Source organism: Hemicordylus capensis, chromosome 15, assembly GCF_027244095.1.
Source record: "Hemicordylus capensis ecotype Gifberg chromosome 15, rHemCap1.1.pri, whole genome shotgun sequence".
NCBI classification, from domain to species: Eukaryota; Metazoa; Chordata; class Lepidosauria; order Squamata; family Cordylidae; genus Hemicordylus; species Hemicordylus capensis.
Genome location: NC_069671.1, coordinates 6,617,758 through 6,637,923, shown reverse-complemented (window position 1 = coordinate 6,637,923; position 20,166 = coordinate 6,617,758). Strand labels below are relative to the sequence as shown.

At 46.4% G+C, this 20,166-nt stretch overlaps 1 protein-coding gene across 5 annotated transcripts in view; it reads right to left on the bottom strand.

Annotated features, from left to right (window-relative positions):
• Positions 1-20,166, bottom strand: part of ZDHHC8 (zinc finger DHHC-type palmitoyltransferase 8) — a 151,159-nt gene that overhangs the window by 34,054 nt on the left and 96,939 nt on the right. For all 5 annotated transcript variants that reach the window (XM_053279976.1, XM_053279978.1, XM_053279974.1 and 2 more), the window contains 2 exons: positions 3,459-3,580; positions 1,758-1,915 (listed from right to left, as the gene is read on the bottom strand). In XM_053279976.1, the coding sequence (XP_053135951.1) occupies positions 1,758-1,915; positions 3,459-3,580 (280 nt within the window). The remainder of the gene's footprint in view (positions 1-1,757; positions 1,916-3,458; positions 3,581-20,166) is intronic.

The following is a 20,166-nucleotide window of genomic DNA, read 5'->3' as shown; positions in this document are numbered from 1 at the left end:
TATCCCCAGATAATGTCCCCAGATGTTATTGGACTACAACTTCCATCCTCCAAGAAGGAAGTGAGAGGGAACTCTTTTTGTCCATTATGTCTGGGGGTGATGGGAGTTGTAGTCCAACAACATATGGGAACTCAAGTATGAGAGCTCTGGCACTAAGGGAATAAAAAGTGACCCCTATAAATTCAAATTCTGCTTTTCCCAGGACTGAAAATCTGCTTCAGTGCTCCACTGTTCGTAAGTCTGAAGTCAGTATCAGTTCCACATTTTTCCCTGACTGACTCCAACACTTCACTTAATGAGCTTCTGCCACTTGTTCCTGCTCAGATTCCCATCCACTTTTTAATTGCACAGTTGACTATATTTAAAAATTGTTTTAAAGACTTAATCGTTCCGCTGAGGGAACAGAAATTGCCTCACAGTAGAAGTGACCCTTCCAAAGTGGGTATTGGAATACAGCAATAAACACCTTGCTTGACAATAAAGTGCCAGAATTACAGTTCCTTACATTTACAAATCATACACTTTTACTTCTTTGGGGTAATTGCTGAAGCAATCCACAGGCATAGCTAAGACATTAGATGTATCGACAAATGTCAGAGTCCCATAACCAGGCCTATTGGTATATTGCAGGAAAATAATTCCCCAGCGGGACAGCCAAATTCTATACGTTCATGTGGAGTGGAGTAAATTAGGCACCCCCTACAAAGTGTTGCCCCAGGCTGCCACCAAAGGTTGGCCACTGAAAAGGCTAAGCCAGCTTATGTCCTTGGACACTGATGGTACTCCAAAGATCATGCCTGCAAGTAAGGCAAGATACCACCCGAATGCTTTAGCCACAAAATACTAGAACTTTGCCAATAGTACATGAGCCGGGCCCACAAATTTTGGCCATTGGTACAATCTAAGGGGTAGCCACCTAATGGTGTAGCGGGGAAATGACTTGCCTAGCAAGCCAGAGGTTGCCGGTTCGAATCCGTGCTAGTATATTTCCCAGACGATGGGAAACACCTATATCGGGCAGCAATGATATAGGAAGATGCTGAAAGGCATCATCTCATACTGCACGGAAGGAGGCAATGGTAAAGCCCTCCTATAATGTACCAAAGACAACCACAGAGCTCTGTGGTTGCCAGGAGTTGACACCAACTCGACAGCACACTTCACTTTTACCATCTCAGATGCTCATAGAGATTTTTGGCAAAGTCTGCCTCCTTAGAGATGGAAAATAGATGATAGCATGGTTGTACTTACAGTCTTTGGTGCGTTCTCATCCCCTTTTTTATCCCTATCTCAAAATGCTGAGGGTAAAATTGCGGTCATTTTCGCACAGAGGAAAGGGTCAGGGTAAGGATTAGGGTCAGGGTTCGGGTAACAATGAACAAATTATTATACACTCTCCATGGAGTAATCTGAGGGGGACATTCCTGCCAATTTTCATTTCCATCCGCTGACAACATGGATAAAATTTTATAGTAGTTTTTGCACATTGCACAGTTGGTCGCTACAGGCCTGATGGTCAGGACAATAAAAGCATGATGACACAATGAACGCCAAATGTATTGCCATGCTATCATCCATCTTCTATCTCTAGGAATGTAGACACTGTCAAAAATTACAGTGAGCATTTGTCCCCTGCCCCCCACCACAGGAATTACTGACTACCCAAGCCATCTCATGTACTCATCTAAGGAGGTGCACCAAATCCAGTCTAAGCAATTGTGCCAAATGGTTGAGGGCTGAGTGGGGAGCGTTCTTACCTCAACACAGTTGTCGCAGACACTACAGTGGGAACAGCGTGGAGGGCGGTAGAAGTGGCAGGTGGCGCACCATTTCATCCGTACTTGGATGCCTTTAATCTCCACGTTCTTGTAGAGCGGAGCTCGGAAATCGTCATCTTTATCCTCATCTTCATCTGCTGCTCAGAGGTTCACAAAACAGAAAACCCCAGAGAAAGGAATGGTATGATTGACAGCAAACAGCCACACCGTAACGATAGGATGCGACGGTGGACACTACTTCAGTCGTCAGGTGGAGATTCTCACGTCTGAATGCTCTTTCTTATGCGCAGAAAACTAGAATATGAGGGGGGAATCTCTGCACCTAGAAAGCTAGAGTATCAGGGAGAAAGCCAGACTAGATAGATCTCTTCTCTCTAAGATCTCACTGATGATGTGAGGACTACACAAATTTCTCCCTCCAATCGTTGTTGGACTACAACTCCGTAATCTCTGACTATTGGTCACTATGGCTGGAGTTGATGGGAGTTGTAGTCTAACCACAGCTGGAGAGTCCGTTGTGCAGCCCTGATATGTGTGCAGGGAATTATTTTGCATAGTGTCCCCACCTGCAGCCTGAACAGGTCTAGTCCAGGCACAGGTTTGATCACCTCATCTGTGAGAAATAGGACTGCGTGACTAGAAAATTTCACCATAGGGTAGGTGCTCAATCAAATCTAAAGCCAAACCAAACATCAGCAGTGACAGTACTAAGTGCTCCAGAGAGGAATAAAGCAAACATCCGGCATGATGGCTGAAGGGCAAACATTTCTGAAGAGGTTTAGCTATCCAGACAAGAATCGGCATCAATTGTTCACCTACACATCTGTCTGTCAAATGTGATGGAGGCTGACAAGTGGCACGTGTTTAGCACACGCACATGCAGAGCTGTTAAGAGCATTAGTCACTGCCCGTACAGACAATTCATTGACAATAATGAGATATATATCCTGAAGCATCGTTTATGTTAGGAATTTGGGTGTGTATATGCTAAGCAATAGGCAGAGTCAAGTCCTTGAAGAAACTAGACAGAATAACAACAACAAAATCCAGTGATGGAATTGTGTGCATGTGGAGAGGTGTGGAATAAAGGGAAGGGTGGTTGTGCCATTTTGTAGAACCTGACTGGTTGCTTTCCTTCTTGTTATCCTGATCCAGGCTAACCAGGGACTATGCCAAGCCAGGGATCCAGGCGGGATACAAACCTTGGACAGCTCCGAGGGGAAAGGGGTCAGGTCTGCAGATACTCCCAGGCAGGAAAGCAAGAGAGCTGGGTACAACCCCATCAAAAGGATGCTGCTCCAGCAGATGCTTGGAAGAACTTAGAGCTGTTTTATAGGGGCTGCTCAGGCAGAGTGGATTGGACCCAACCTTTCCTTGGGGAAGGCTCTATTGCTTAAAGGGGCCTTGTCTGATTTTCTAAGCGCTGACTTCAGCAGCACTGGGGGATCTCTACTTGGGCTGGCAGGTCTTTGAAGGAATCTTCCAAGTCAAGAGGATGAAGGCAGGCCCATGTCCTTGGGCCCTGGTGAGGGTGCTGGTGGTGGTTCCCTTGGTGTGAGGGGTCCCAGCAATGCAGGGTCACCTGGAATCTCCCCACCCGATTCTCAACCCTGGGGTTGTCCATCTTGTCCCCCAATTAGGAAGTCACAATACCTACATTCCCACCTCTTCCCAGTTTACCTCGTGGGAAAACCCCAGGGTCCATGAATGTCGCCATGCTGAAGTTTGCAAGTACAAACAGGAACACGAGCCCATTGTACAGAGGGATGGCTGGGGAGACGGCTCTTGTTAACCAGGGGCACCTGTGCAGGAACATAAGGGAAGAAGTAGGAAATCATTTAGGGTGCAACAAGAGCTACTTTCTTGATTCTCAAGAAAGGAGGGGGATAAGCTTGTCAATAGTTCCCCCCAAATGAACTGCAGGTGGAAACTTGGAGCAGATACAGCCTAACCACAATAATAATCATCACCACCACCACTACACAGGCGAAGCAACCCAAGCAGCTCCTGGAGCTGGTGACATTTTAGGAGCATCATGAAGTGGCAGGAAATATTATATGCCAAGGCCTGGAATCTCCTGTCAGATAAACAAACGTATGATATTAGTTCTGCACACTTTCCTTCCCAACCCATTCTCTGGGCATTCACTTAGATAATGCATATTCCGAAAGCAAACTCCTCTCCTCTGCCTCAGTTGTGCCAAAATACACACACATGAAGGTCTTTAGGTACACATTGTCTTTCCCTTCTCCAACTTTGCAGTGCCAGCAGCAAGCTGGTGATAGAGAGATAAGCAGAGAGCAGGTTTTATTTTGTTCTACACACACACATGCACACACACACACCAGCCGCTCCCGTCAGATGGGGATGGGTACACTTGTATGGCTTCCCCACATTTAGAAAGATCTCCGCAGAACCCTTCAACAATGATCCCCTATTGTGTTATAACTAGTATACTAACTGTAATAAATTATCACGGCTTTAAAACAAAGAAAACTACTTCCCAGCCTATCAGACAGTGTTGGCCAGCCAACATCCATAACCTCAGCCTTGTAACTCCAAAATGGTAACAATAATATTTATTTTTCAGAAATCAACATGTGAGGCAAAGCTCACCTAGGTTTGCCTCCAACCCTCCAGGACTGGTCCGGAATCTCCAGGCTGTGGTATCAATTTTCAAATGACTATTAAAAGCACATCTGGAGATTTTAGTGGCTTGATATTGTGAAAAAAATATTGGGGGATTTTTGTGTGTGTGGGGGTGGGGACCCTCCAGCAAGAGTTTCAGTCACAACAGGCAGCCTTAACCTCTCCGCCTCCAAGAAATGCACTTTGTCTATCCCCCGCCACCCGCCAATATTTTTTTGGATGCTGAAACTGGGAGCTGAACAAGACCACAGCACAGCCTGGCCACCATAAAAGTAAAAGCATCCACAGCGTGTCAAATAGAAAGGGGCTCGATAAACCATTTAGCCCTAATGAAAATAAGGCACTGTTATTAAATTTCTTGTGGGCAGAAAAGCTAGGAGGGAGTAGTTGCCCGAATGAACAAGTAAGATAGTATTTAAAATGCTCTGTAAGACTGTAAAGGAATCTTTGTTCTGGGAGCTTCACTTCCTGTTTTAGTTTTGCTGTATTCTATCGAGTGATCTTTTATGTCGTGGTGCTGAGAAGTTTGTCGCAGTGGGGATCCTGGAGAGAGAGAGTATGGGGTGGTGATGGCAGGGGTGGATTAACACACAGGCAATATAGGCACTTGCCTATGGTGGCAAATTTCGAGGGGTGGCAAATTTTGAGGGGTGGCAAATTTTGGGAGCAGTGTGCAAGTAAAGGGTCGGGGAAAGTTAAATCTTCCTTCTCTACCTTTAAAAAATTGCCACTGCGCATCAAGATGGCGGAAGGATGGTGGCAGCGCAACCAGGATAGCAGCGAGAGCTCCTCCCAGGGGCCTGCCTACCTCCCGAATGACTGGTTGGGCCATTTTCAGTGCATTTCGGGGCTCTCTGCACATGGGTAAAAGATTTAACTCCCCCAAGCCCTTTACCCGTAACGGGGAATCCTTCCTTGCTGGATTCCATCAAGCCATCGTATAGACGTCGAGCCCCTTGAGTCTGGGTGGCAAATCTTTGGTTGCTTACAGGCAGCAAAAAGCTTAATCCGCCCCTCGGAGCAGGGTGGATGGGAGGAAAAGGAGGAAAAAATGGAGTTGCTTCTGAACAAACCTTTAGTTAAATCTACAAAAGATTTCTTTGTGTTTGTGAAGGAAGCAGCTATAAAACAAGTTCCAGTTGGCATCTTCTCTATCAGGGGAACAAAAACAAAGGTGTCTAGACGACCTGAGAGCTAAAAGGCTGAGAGTCCAATGGCTAGCACATGGTCTTCTGCAGAGATTAGAAGACAGACATTTCCTCTTTCCTGCCTCTTAGAAAATATCTCCGGTGCCTAAGTTCTGGGGGCAGAAATAAATTGTACCCCTGCCTTTTATCGTGTCTTTTAGCAGAAAGTTTGCAAATAATAAACCTCTGTGCAGGCACCCTGGAGAGAAAAAATAGGTGTACGGGTAGTTCCCCCCATTCATTTCACATATTTTCAACATTTATGATGCCCCCTGCCTGTCCTCTTGCAAGATTGCAACAAACTCGCTAACAATAAAATACAAATGAAAGCAAGCTAAAATCTACCCAGCTAAAAAGCAGCTAAAACGTAAAATATATCAAATGAAAATCAGTCAAATCGAATCAATCTTTATTACGGTCACCAACCAGCATAAAATATAAGGTTGATTACATATTAAAAGAGAAAGCAGCTAAAAGTATCCAGGATGATACAATACCTCAAACCAAAGTGTCAGTTACTATTAACACCTGTCTGTTACGTTTTAAAAGCCAAGATATACAATGATGACTATAAAATTACTAGTATTTGCTAGTAACAGAGTGCGTAAGATAATTTACTAAAAAAAACACAAAAGGCATCATTAAAAGGAATCATAAAAGGGAAGTAGCAAGTATATAATTATATAATATAATAAATGATCCAGCATAGTTTAGTGGTTAGAGTGTTGGACTAGGACTCGGAACACCCAAATTCAAATCCCATTTCATTCAACCATGAAACTCACTTGGTGACTCTGAGCCAGTCTTGTATCTCTCAGCCTAACCTATCTCACAGGGTTGTTGTGAGGATAAAAATAACCATGCTCTGAGCTCCTAAGAGGAAGAGCAGGATAGAAGTATAAAAAATAAAAATAAATTATAGGTATAAAATGAAGACATAAAACGTATATGGAAACATCATACCAAATAAAGACATATAAAGTGCATGGGGTTAGATTAAAATCCAGATGCATCATAGGAACACAGGAAGCTGCCATATACTGAGTCAGACCATAGGTCCATCTTGCTCAGTATTGTCTACACAGACTGGCAGTGGCTTCTCCAAGGTTGCAGGCAGGAATCTCTCTCAGCCCTATCTTGAAGAACCTGCCAGGGAGGGAACTTGGAACCTTCTGCTCTTCCCAGAGCGGCTCCATCCCCTGAAGGGAAGATCTTACAGCACTCACACAGCAAGTGCCCCATTCATATGCAATCAGGGCAGACCCTGCTTAGCTAAGGGGACAAGTCATGCTTTGCTACTACAAGACCAACTCTCCTCTGATCTGTATGGTCTGATCATACTTAATCATCCAGGGGAGCTATAGGTCTGCAAAGCAAAGGCCCAGAAGTTGTGTAGTCAATGGATGTAGGGTTATCAGGAAGAACTCTGAGGCACCATGTGAGGCTGTACTCTACTTCATAAAGCTGGGCACTAGGCATGAAGGGGAGGTAACTGCCCTCCGGATTTTAATTATTGAAAATCAGTCACTAAATGGTCTCCCTTTTGTGGCAGCTCATTCCCAGCCCACACGAAGGCTTTTATTCTCAGTTGAGACATCACACCAGAGCACATTTTGGATGCAGCCTTATACTGAGTCAACCTTATACTGAGTCAACCATAAGTTGATAAGTTGATACTGAGTCAACCATAACCATAAATAAGTAGTGTCAATTGAGATGCAGTCACAGATTACATAGGAAGTTGTCATACTGAGTCAGACCTTGGCCCATCTAGCAGAGCATTGTGTACACTGACTGGTAGCTTCTCTCCAAGGATTCAGGTAGGAGCCTGAATCAGAAACCATGGTTGGAAGTGGGTCTGTAAACTGGGTTTAGTGCAATGTCTGAATTGACAACACATTATTACTACTATCATTCTGCAGCTGCCCCAGAGACAGGACAGCTGAGCAGATGAAAAGCAAATGACTCAAGTGACTCAAAATCGGGTTTGTCTGCAAGTTTGGGCCCTGAACCATGGTTAGCACAAACCGCAATTTGAAGTATGGCTTTGACTGGCCAATAGCATCACTGATTACTTATGGGGGCTATTCCCACGATCGGGAAAAATCAGGCTAGGAAAGCCTAGCCTGATTTTCCCCGATCGTGGGAACCACCGGGCTCAGCTGCGAGCCCGGTGGTTCCTAGGTGGGTAACCCGCCTACATGCCCCTGCCCTTAGCCCGGGTTTGTGGAGCGAGCGCTCCGCAAAACCGGGCTCCCTGATCGTGAGCAGTGCGGCGCGGCTCCACGCTGCAGCTACTCACGAGTAGACCCCCAACTGGGAGGCCAAAGGGGCATACTGGGGCTTCCGGGGGCCGCGTGGCCCCCGAGCTCCCCAGCCCCCACTGGCTCCGTCTCGGAGCCGGCAATCGTGTGGGTGGCCGATCCGGCCACCCAGGGCTCCCTCTCCGCTCGTGAGCGGGGAGAGTGGACTTAGCCCACTCTCCCCACTCACCTGAAGAAACCGGGTCTCACGGATCGTGAGACCCAGCTCACGGTCAAAGACTGCCGCCTACTATGCCTTATTGGTTGGTTGGTTTTTCAGATTGGGAGAGCGCCCCAAACAGCCATTTCTGGGCCATTAACAACAACATAAAAACAGATGGAAAATGAAAACCGTCTCACTTATATACTCAATAAAGCAACAGGTCCTAGCGAGGAATGTCAAGCAAATGATCAAAACAGTGAGGCTGTCCTCACAAGCAGCCGGCACTCCTGCTCAGTCTAATCTCACTCCTGAGCCCGGCTCTTGGCCAAAGTTAAGGGAGCAAGTACTCCTTTAACCCTGGCTGCCGTGTGTCTCCTCGGCTCCATGGACACAGAGACGGGCGGCTAGAGCACTTGTCTGAGGGAGGAATCCCCCAAGGCACTACGATCATCACACGGTACCTTTTCCGATACAGGGAAGCCGGGAAAATGAGTCCCAGTCTCTGTTGCTCCTTCTCCCCCTCCCCACTGCCCGCAAGCATGGTCGTGCGAACAGCCCCAATAAGTGGAAATTCACCTAAGGGAGCATTCCCCGGATGCTGTTGGACTACAACTCCCATCATTCCCAGCCACAATAGGCTGGCTACAGATAGGAGCGGTAGCCTCACAACATTTGGGGAACAGGTTTGAGACACCCTGCCCTACAGATAATTAGCAGCTCTGGGAAAAATAGATGGGATATTTTTTTCATTGGAAAATCATCACCCTCACTCCATAATCGGGCACCTATAACTATAAACAAATCTGCTAATTTATTGGAGCTGCATATTTGAATGAGTTCATCAAAGTTTAAATAAAGGACACAATGAATCATCGTAAGCATTCGCCAGAGTTTCTGGTCTCCACCCTATCGCTATTCCTTGTATAATTTGTTTTCTGGAAATTTTTGACAGGGCATTAAGAATGCTGTGAAAAATTAGAAGCAGCAAAAGCTATGAGAGATGCAGTTGTGAATTAAATTGCCAGCTTGAACTCAAAAGTTGAGACGTACATATATCACTGGGTTTGGGGTTGTTTGTTTGTTTTTAAAAATGTTACTTCTATTGCATTTTTAAGCATAACGTTAATCTATCATTTCCGTAAAACAAAATTGTGCTTCATCTTGAATATAAACTTGATGTCGCTGAGTGATAAAATCATCCCTTCTTGTTGTTTTTAACACTGTGAATATTATATCACATTAAATGAACTGAAAAAGTCAACCAAGCCATTTCCAGCAGCAAGCCAGGGTGGAAGGAGTGGCCAAGCGTGGTGTAGTGGTTAGAGTGCTGGATTAGGACCGGGGAGACCCGAGTTCAAATCCCCATTCAGCCATGAGACTTGCTGGGTGACTCTGGGCCAGTCACTTCTCTCTCAGCCTAACCTACTTCACAGGGTTGTTGTGAGGAGAAACTCAAGTATGTAATTTAGGCTCCTTGGAGGAAGAGCGGGATATAAATGTAATAAATACATAAAGCCAAGCGGGGGCCCCACTGGGATGTGGGAGGGGAGAAGTCCTCCTGTTCCCAGCTCCTGGCATCGCTGCACCACCACTCACCGATGGGACACTTTTAAAATAGTGATTATCTTTATTCAGCAGGGGGAGAGCAACTGGCCCTATCCATCCCCAGCACAGCATCCCTCCAATGGCTATTGCTGGTGTCTATCTTATGTTTCTTTTTTAGATGGTAGATCCTTTTTATGTATGTATGTATATATGTATTTATTTATAAATGTAATCCACTTTGGGAACGTTTGTTGAAAAGTGGTAAATAAATATTGGTCGTATTCATATTCTTCTGTCTGAGAAGGATGTTGCGCCATGCAAAACCTTGCACGTTCTTTTGCCCACTGAAGTCAATGTCATTCTCTGTGATATATTAAATACAAGATATCACAACTCTCTGTCAACCGTGAAATGGCTATTCAGTACAAGAGCTGACACTGGTCTTTAATGGCCAAAGGACACAAAGTGGGAGATTTGTAACTAGATCTCATGACTTTTTATTTGCTCCAGTAATTTGCTCCAGTTTATTTGCTCTTTTCCTGACACACCATTTTCCTGATCTAAACCCCCATCCCTTGGTATTGCTGTTATTCATGCACAGGAATTAAAAATCAAGCACAATAGAAGTAAACAATAAATCTCCCAGGCACTGAATGAGGTTTGTCCCCCACCTGGAAGTTTTCCAGCCACTGTATTTTCTAAATGCAATACCTCATTCTGTTTGCTTTTGTCTGTGTCTGACTTCAACACCCTTCAGTGCAGCTTTTCTCTCTCTCTCATTCTCTTTCTCCGCCCCCAACCCCCTTTCCTCCAGGAAATGTCGCAAGTGGCTGCCTGTTAAAACCTGATTTCACCCATTCATTTGGCAGAGCAGACTTCAAAAGAGAATTTGCTTGCTGCTGGACACACAGCAAAAGGCTGTCTTGTTCTGGTCGTGTGCACGCTGCTTCCCAAAGTACTCAACTGGCATTATGGTGTGCAAACGGAAGGGGAGAGGGGTATCCAGACATTATTTATGTTTTCAGTCTTACAACTCCTGCCCTTCCTTGGAGGAGCTCAGAGGGGTTTTTTTCTCAGTTTATTCTCACCACTACCATGTGCACAGCAGGTTGTGGTGGGAACCAGAAATCTATCCATCAGATGGTTTAGTCGTAGGCCATAAAAACATACAGGATGCACAGAATGGAATAAATTCTACCACTTAAGAAAGCAGGTTTTGTGGTAGCAAGCATGACTTGTCCCATTAGCTAAGCAGGGTCTGCCTTGGTTACATATGAAAGGGAGACTAGAAGTGTGAGCACTGGAAGAGAGATTCCCTTTAGGGGATGGAGCCACTCTGTGAAGAGCATGTAGGTCCCAAGTTCCCTCCCTGGCAGCATCTCCAAGAGAGGGCTGAGAGAGATTCCTGCCTGCAACCTGGAAGAAGCCGCTGCCAGTCTGTGAAGACAACACTGAGCTAGATGGACCAGTGGTCTGACTCAGTAGAAGGCAGCTTCCTATGCTCCTATGTTCACTTGACCAGGCGATTAGGCCAAGAAATCAGTACAACAGTCAGCAACACTCCTTTTAACATGCAGCCATACATTAGGACCCAGTGGGTGTGGGTTCAGGCTCCCAAGCAGTTGGGCTTCAGGTTTCACAAGAGATGCCGGCTTGGAGGGGGAACAGGCAAGTGCATAGGAAGCTGCCTTATTCCGAGTTAGACCCTTGGTGCTTCCAGCTCAGGACTGGCTACACTGACTGGTGGTGGCTCTCCAAGGCGTCAGGCAGGAGCCTTTCCCAGCCCTGCATGCAGGTCTTCAGGGAGTGAACCTGAGACCTTTTGCAAGCAAGCATGCAGATACTCCACGATTGAGCCTCATTCCCTAAGGGGAATATCTTACAGTGCTCACATGTGGTCTCCAATACAAATGCAAACCAAGGCAGACCCTGCTTAGTAAATTCACACCTGCTACCCCTTGTTAAGCAGGGGCTGCCCCTGGCTTGCATTTGGATGGGAGACGATATATGAGCAGGGTAAGATATTCCCCTTAAGGGATGGAGCCGCTCTGGGAAGAGCACCTGCCTGCTTGCATGCAGAAGGTTCCAAGTTCCCGCCCTGGCATCCCATAGGAACATAGGAAGCTGCCATATACTGAGTCAGACCATTGGTCCATCTAGCTCAGTATTGTCTTCACAGACTGGCAGCAGCTTCTCCAAGGTTGCAGGCAGGAATCTCTCTCGGCCCTATCTTGGAGATGCTGCCAGGGAGGGAACTTGGAACCTAGATGCTCTTCCCAGAGCGGCTCCATCCCCTAAGGGGAATATTTTACAGTGCTCAAACTTCTAGTCTCCCATTCATATGCAACCAGGGCGGACCCTGCTTAGCTAAGGGGACAAGTCATGCTTGCTACCACAAGACCATCTCCAAGATAGGGCTGAGAGAGAATCCTGCCTGCAACCTTGGAGAAGCTGCTGCCAGTCTGTGTAGATGATACTGAGCTAGATAGACCAACGTGACTCAGTATATGGCAGCTTCCTATGTTCCTTTGACAAACACACACACACACACACCTCGCTTAGGAGATAGGGCCATAGCCCAGTGGAAGAGCACCTGCTTGCTTGCATGCAGAAGGTTCCAAGTTCCTTCCCTGGCATCTCCAATATAGGGTTAAGAGAGACTCCTGCCTGCAACCTTAGAGAAACAGCTGCCAAGGTTAAGCTGAGAGATAAGGGACTGGCCCAGAGTCAACCAGTGAGTTTCATGGCTGAATGGGGATTTGAACTCGGGTCTTTCTGGTCTGAGTCCAACACTCTAACCACTACACCACACTGTCTTGCTATCCTTGGGCAAGTTCATTCTTTCTCAGCCAGACGAGATCAGTGAAATACAGATGGCAAGGCCATCTTGCTACTGCAAAATAACCAAATATCCTTTTCTGCAAGGGTGCATTTTGATGATGAGAAAGGAGACCGCACCTTTCCATAGGCTTTACAAACAGTTCACAGTTTGGGGGAAACAGTGCAATGTACACAAGCCATTCTCTGTGTGTGCATAATTGGCATGGAGCAATTTCTCAAACACAGCCTGGCAGCTCTAATTCAAGGTGACAGCTTTCCCCTCAAATACCTTATACCCTCCCTCCAACTTTCGCTGCAGTAAAATGGAAATTTAAACAGATGAAGAAATAGGATCATACAGTTTGCAGAGTGTCCTTTGCACTCCAGCATCACAGACGGCTATGCTTTGCTCTCTCAATTACACAGCATACAATCCATTTCTTTCTGGTCCTCAAAACACCCAGCAGTTAGAGAATTTGCATTCACCGGTGTCCTCTAACCTATCCCCTTGGATAAAAAGCATTTTTGTAGGTCCAATATTACCAGAGAAACAAAATCATGTGGCTGGTTTCTACAGGTAGCATGGTTCAGAATGTGTCGCCTGCTTAAATACCAGTATGGCTATTGATACTTAAATCAAGGTTTCTCAAACGCAGCTCTCCAGATGTTGTTGGACTACAACTCCCATCATCCCCTGCCACGATGGCAGTTGGCCATTGTGTCAGGGGATGATGGGAGTTTTGATGGCTTGTAAGTTGTCAAAGCTAGCAGCCTCTCCTGTTTGTGGTCACATGCCAATTTGTCAAAAATGGTGTCACAAGCCAAATGTCTACCTAGACAATAAAACCTTACAGAGCCTCTAAAAACTGCTCTGATTCAGGAGTTGCCAATGATGCAAGCTGTAGAATCCAAAGGAAAGAATTGTGGTATGCAAGGACAAGGCATAAGGACAAGGAATGAGGAATATTAATAGTTTAATGAAATAAAACAGAATGAAATATTAAGTACAGAGAGGCAAGTGCAGACTGCTTTTCCGTGCTCTTGCTGCTGGCCATTTGTTAGCCCTGCCTCTACTCCAGGACTGGAATACAAAGTCCCATTCAAAAGCTGGTCTGGATCATGGAATGGATTAATCAAAAACACCACACAAGCAAAAACAAAATAGGGAACTTTTGCACTGTTGGCCATCACCTTGGCCTTTTAGCATTGCCCCTCCTACATTAATTACAATTAAAAACAAACAAACCACTAGGTAGGAACATAGGAAGCTGCCATATACTGAGTCAGACCATTGGTCCATCTAGCTCAGTACTGTCTACACAGACTGGCGGCAGCAGCTTCTCCAAGGTTACAGGTACGAGTCTCTTTCAGCCCTATCTTCGAGATGCCAGGGAGGGAATCTGGGACATTCTTCATGCAAGCAGGCAGAAGCTCTCCCCAGAGATGCCCCATGTCTTACAGCGCTCACGCGTGTGGTCTCCCATTCAAATGCAAACCAGGGTGGACCCTGCTTAGTGAAAGAAATAATTCATGCTTAAGTGGCGCAGTGGGGAAATGCTTGACTAACAAGCAGCAGGTTGCCGGTTCAAATCCCTACTGGTATGTTTCTCAGACTATGTTACCCAGACTATGGGAAACACCTATATCAGGCAGCAGCAATATAGGAAGATGCTGAAAGGCATCATCTCATGCTGCGCGGGAGGAAGCAATGGTAACCCCCTCCTGTATTCTACCAAAAGAAAACCACAGGGTTCTGTGGGCACCAGGAGTTGAAATAGACTTGACTGCACACTTTACTTTACCACAAGACCGGCCGGGCTACCACAAGACTAGCAACGTAGTTGTAGACTGGCCAACTACCCTAGTGATTATTTGCATCTTTCAAAGGAAACCGTGTGGTTTTGACTTAGCTCCATTGCTAACTTTATATGGGAAATCTGCACATCTCCATCCTTGAGGCTCAACATTTGCAACATGGGCTAATAACTAAGAATTTACCAAACGTTGTGGGTACACTGAGAGATACATCTAATTAATGGAAAGTATAACACACTCTGGAGTGTTCCTTGTATTCTGAATTCCTTTTGAAGTTTTCTCCTCTGTGTAAACATATTACCATATTTAGAAATGATTGCCCTAGAAAATGATGGGGGGAAAGTGTCATGATTCATCAAACAAAATTCATTGAACAATAGGGAAGCCATTTAATCTCTCCCTACCACATTTTGAGAGAGAGAGAGAGAGAGAGAGAGAGAGAGAGAGAGAGAGAGAGAGAGAGAGAGAGAGTGTGTAAACGCAATTCTACAATTAACGCCTACCTTTGTACTTCTCAGGAAGCACATTTGAGCTTTTGAATCAGTGCGTTGAAGCAATTTGGTTTTAAAACAGGAAGTCAAAGTTATTATTTGGGCTCTGTTCAGGCTGAGCTCCAAATCTAGTAAAAAAGCCCAGCCCCAAATGACACTCTGTTTTGAATGAAAACCTGTTGAAAAATGAACAAAGCAGAGAAAGAGTCAGGACCTGCCAGTTCCTGAAGCCCAAGTCCGATGAGACCTCTTTGGGAGAGGAAGGGGAGCCTCTCACAGACCCCAGGGCAAGGTGGGACCAGGACGATGTGGCTTGTCCTAGCAGGGATTCTGAGACACTGAATAGCACCCCCAACTTGTGGACTCCACTAGGAACATAGGAAGCTGCCTTAATGAGTCAGATCACCAGTCCATCTAGCTCAGGATTGTCTACCCAGACTGGCAGCGGCTTCTCCAAGGTTGCAGGCAGGAGTCTCTCCCAGCCTTATCTGGAGATGCCGGGGACTGAACCTGGAACCTTCTGTATGCAGGGAATATCTTACAGCAGGCAGTGCTCACATGCTGTGATCCATCCAATGCAGACCAGAGTAGACCCTGCTTAGCAAAGAGACAAGTCATTCTTGTCACCGCAAGGCCAGCTCTCCCCCTTGAGACCAGGGAGAGCTCCACACAGCAGGCTTAACCCTGAGCTTTCTGGAAGGCTTTACTGCAAACATGCAAAAAGTGAATTTTTTTTTTTTACCCCGGATATAAATCAGGTTGCATTCTAATGAGCAGTGAAAAACCCGAATCGTGTGTGAAGTGCTCCTCGATAGCTCGCAGGGACTTAGGGGTAAGTCTGCCCAATATGTGAACACACCTGCTCTGTTCCGGAGGAGATGGGGGCTAAAAGCCGGATGTGGAAAACCTCCAGTTCTCCCAAATCCGGAGAGTTGGACGTATTCCTTTTGACACATCCCTGGACTTGCCCTATGCCACAGGATTGCACACCAAGGAGAGGGCCCACCAGAGGACACTTTCCTGTAGGCCCCCTCCAGCCTGGAGCCGGCCCTGCTTTCACAGAAAGGTGTATCCGCACAGAGGTGCACCGGGGTAATTTTGGAGCCGGGACCTAAAGGCCTTTGGAGGCCCCCCTCCCCTGCAAATTAAGCATCATCTGGGGTGGAGCCACCATTGGGCGAATGGGTTCAAAGAACCTGGGCCGCACCCAATCAGGGGCCGCGCCTCGCGGCCCCGACACCCCCCCCCCGTGTCTGACGTCAGACGGGGGGCTGCTGGTTTAGCTCCCGAGTGGGGGCTGCGGGAGCCCCGTCCAGGAGTTAAATGGCTGCAGCATTCATGGCGCAGCCAGGAGCAGCACTTCCCTGCCTTTAAGGCTGCCCTGCTCTTCCCTGCTCCTGGCTGCCCTGCAAACACAGGGCCAGCCCAAGGCTAGCTCCCGAAGGGGCCATGCGGCCCCTTCGGGAGTTAAATGGCTGGCGCTGCAAACGCAGCATCAGCCGGACTCCAACTCCCGGACAGAGTCATGCGGCTCTGTTTGGGACCCAGATCACACCCCTGTGTCTGACGTCAGATGTGGAGTGAGCGGGGCTGCGGCAGCGGCCACACACAGGCCGCTGGCGGTCAGGCTCCATGCCTGAGCATCATCATGCTCCGCTGGGTGACCACACTACTCAGGACAGACTAAAGAAGATTTGGGGGCCCCAGGGGCTGTGAAGGCCCTTGCCTTTGGCCCCAAAGTCCAGGGGTAAGAGCATCTCTGTATCCGCACCTCACCAACCACAATGTCCAGGATTCTTTGAGTAAAGCTGCGACAGCTCAAATATAAAAGTGATCTGTCTTTAGGAGGAGTCGATGTTTTTGTTTCCCGGCACGGCCACACTCTGCACATCACAGCCAGAACTCTGCAGGCAAATCTCTCGTAATGAACCCCCAAACTCTGCTGATCAGCTGGTGGGTGTGGAAGAGGGGGCGGGAGGGAGGACTCCATGCAGCCAACATGCCCCCTTGAGAACATCTGCTTTGAAACACAGTGCCCAGCCTCAGCTGTAAGACTGAGGAGGGAAAACAAACGTGCAGCCCCCATTTGCAGGCACAGCTCTCCATCCGGCTAGAGATCCGTCTGTGGGCATTTGCTTCGCAGCACGTGTAGGCCTTAACTTATCTCTCTGCAATACAAGGACTGGACGCCCTTCTTCCGCTCATTGGATTGCAGGGTGGCCAGATTTTGCATATCTGGAGGCTGGAAAAGCATCTTTTCCAAGGATGCAAGGATGATACTTTCCAAAGACTCCAAGGATACAAAGAAAGCAAGGGTAGGTGCAGAGTGGTGTGGAATACCAGTTCATTGCTTGGGTGGGGAGGGAACTGAAAGAGAAATAAGTCCAGAAAATGAAGGCTGAACTAGATAATTTCAAAATAAACGCATACTTCTTTCTAGGCTTAAAAGGTAAAGTGTGCCATCGAGTCGGTGTCGACTCCTGGCGACCACAGAGACCTGTAGTTGTCTTTGGTAGAATACAGGAGGGGTTGACCAACACCATCTCCCACGCAGTATGAAATAATTTGCCACCAGCTCGTCTGGAGGCCACTCAGGGACGGGCCTTCTCTGCTGCTGCCCCGAGGCTTTGGATTGCGCTCCCTAATGAAATAAGAGCCTCCCCATCTGTGACAGCTTTTAAAAAGTCTTTAAAGACGCATCTGTTCACCCAGGCTTTCAATTAATATTGTTTTAATGGTTTTAATGCTGTTTTAAAATATTGTTTTAAATTTTTTTAAATTTGTTGTACTGTTTTAGAAACTTTTTGTTTTTGTTTTGACTAATGTTTTACTTTCTGTTTTTATTTTGTTGTAAACCGCCCAGAGACGTAAACTTTGGGCGGTATTAAAATATGTCAAATAAATAAATAAATAAATAAATAAAACCTTTCAGCATCTTTCCTATATCACTGCTGCCCAACATAGGTATTTCCCATAGTCTGGGAAACATACCAGCGGGGATACGGACCGGCAACCACTGGCTTGCTAGTCAAGTCATTTCCCTGCTGAGCCATTAGGTCACTTTCCTAGGCTAAGGGTTGCCAATTTGGACTGAAGCTATTCCTTGAGATTCCCCCCCTCAATGTTTTTCACCCTATCAAGTTATTAAATCGCCAAGGTTGCTTTCAACCTTGAGATTGATGCTGATTCCTGGAGTCTCCAAGCCAGTCTTGGAGGACTGGCAACCTTAACAAGGTTCCAAAAACCTTTGGCAGAGACTTTTCTGGATGCAGCTATCTATTACTAGAAGTTACTATTTTAAAAAAGAGCAAGTAAGGTTGTGTCCATCCTTTCTAGGAAAAAGGAAGCTAGATGCCACGGCTCCCGGGGTTCAAATCCACTTAACCCTGTTTAATTATTCAAATGAAGTGCGCTGAGTAGTAATTCACCGGGCTTTAATAAGATCTGATGGGTTTTAGTGGAGCTCTCCATTACGACCTGGACTCCTTCCAAAGGCTAGTGATGTATGCTTGCTATACTGCAGATGAGGGAGGTCTGCCCTTGGTGGGAAGTCTGATCAGAGATCTGCATCACAACCAAGTAAAATTAGACACAAAGACATGCTTCTCCTATAACTGCTGAATGCCTTGGGAGTCGATCGCCATCCCATTTTCAAAGAGCCCTCCCTGGGTTAGAAGCACAAATAAAGGCCATGTCCTACTAGCAGGGGCGTAACAAGGCTGGCGTGGGCCCGGAGACAAAATTTTAAAATGGGACCCTTGCTGATACAAACACACACACTTCACAATATGTAGTCATGTGACTTTCCTCTGGGGGGCCCCTCGAGGCGTGGGGGCCCCCAGGCAGCCGCCTCCTCCTGCCTAATAGTAGTTACGCCCCTGCCTACTAGGTCAGTGATCTTCACTTTTTCCCCAAGTGGGGGCCACTTTGGCAAAAACACTTTCCATGTGAGAGCCATTTCCCACTGTGCTGATCTCAGCACACAACAGCACTTTCCTCTGTGCTGGGAGGGACCTTTAAGAGTAATGGAGCCTTCTCATATGAACGCTACAGGGAAAGCACTGTGCAGGCTCACACTTCCCAGTACTCTGTACATGCTTTTCAAAATGGCGCTGGGGCTCAAAAGGGCTCCGTTTCCCTTAAAGGTGCTGGGCAAAGCGCAACACTGCACAATAGGAACAGTTACCGCCGCATGATGCCAGAGGGACTGTGCAGAGTATTCAGCTTTGGCCAGAACTTCACACTATCTATGTGATTTTCTTGGTAAAATACAGGAGTAGTTTACCATTGCCTTCTCCCACACAGTATGAAATTATGCCTTTGTCGTTGTCACTGAAGTGATCGTCTGCCTCCAGCACTTTCCTACATCGCTGCTGCCCAATACAGGTGCCTGCTTGCTTTGCTGGGCAGCTGAGATGACCTTTGTGCTTTGGGTGACCCTGCTAGGAGTATACCTCCCGGTGTACTTCGCTCATCCCTCCCAGGAAGACACACACACACACCCGCCACAATGAGGCAGCATAGCAGGACTTGGGACTTTGAAGAAGCAAGATAGAAAAAGCATTGACGCCTTTGAACTTTGGTGCTGGAGAAGACTTTTGAGGAGACCATGGACAGCCAGGAAAACAAACACATGGATCATAGAATAAGTCAATCCAGAATTTTCACTCGAGGCACAAATGACCAGGCTCAAACTATCATACTTCGGACACATGATGCAAAGACCCAGCTCCCTTGAGAAGTCCATAATGCTGGGGAAAGTGGAAGGAAAGAGAAGAAGAGGATGACCAGCAGCAAGGTGGATGGACTTGATGATGACAGCAATGAATGCACCATTGAGAGACCTGAAAGGCCAAGTGGAAGACAGATCATCCTGGAGAGAATCTATCTATGTGGTCTCTAAGAGTCAACACCAACTTGATGGCACTTAATCGATCGATCAATCAATCAATCAATCAAGAACTTCACACAGGCATAGCAAATAAGTCAGGCATAGCAAATAAGAGATGAAAGTTTGGGCAGTAGAGAAGTTAATTAAATTAAATTAAATTAAATTAAATTAAATTAAATTAAATTAAATTAAGTCAGGGAGCTGCATTGAGGGTTGATGTGGGTTGCCATTGGCCCCCGGGCCTTACAAAGAACACTGTACTGTTCTTTAAACATATTTTATTTTTGCTGCCTGACCAACACTTGTTTTCTCAGGCTTTTAATTAAAATTAATTCCAAACTGTGTGATTGTTTTTATCCTGTGAAATTATTTTAATTGCTTCACTCTTTGAATTGTTTTCAGTGGTTTTTATTCTGTGAGAATTTTAATCGTCTTTGTTTTTATATTGCCATTTGGATTGTGTACACCGCCTAGGGATGTATATATCAGGCTGTATATAAATATGATAGATAGATAGATAGATA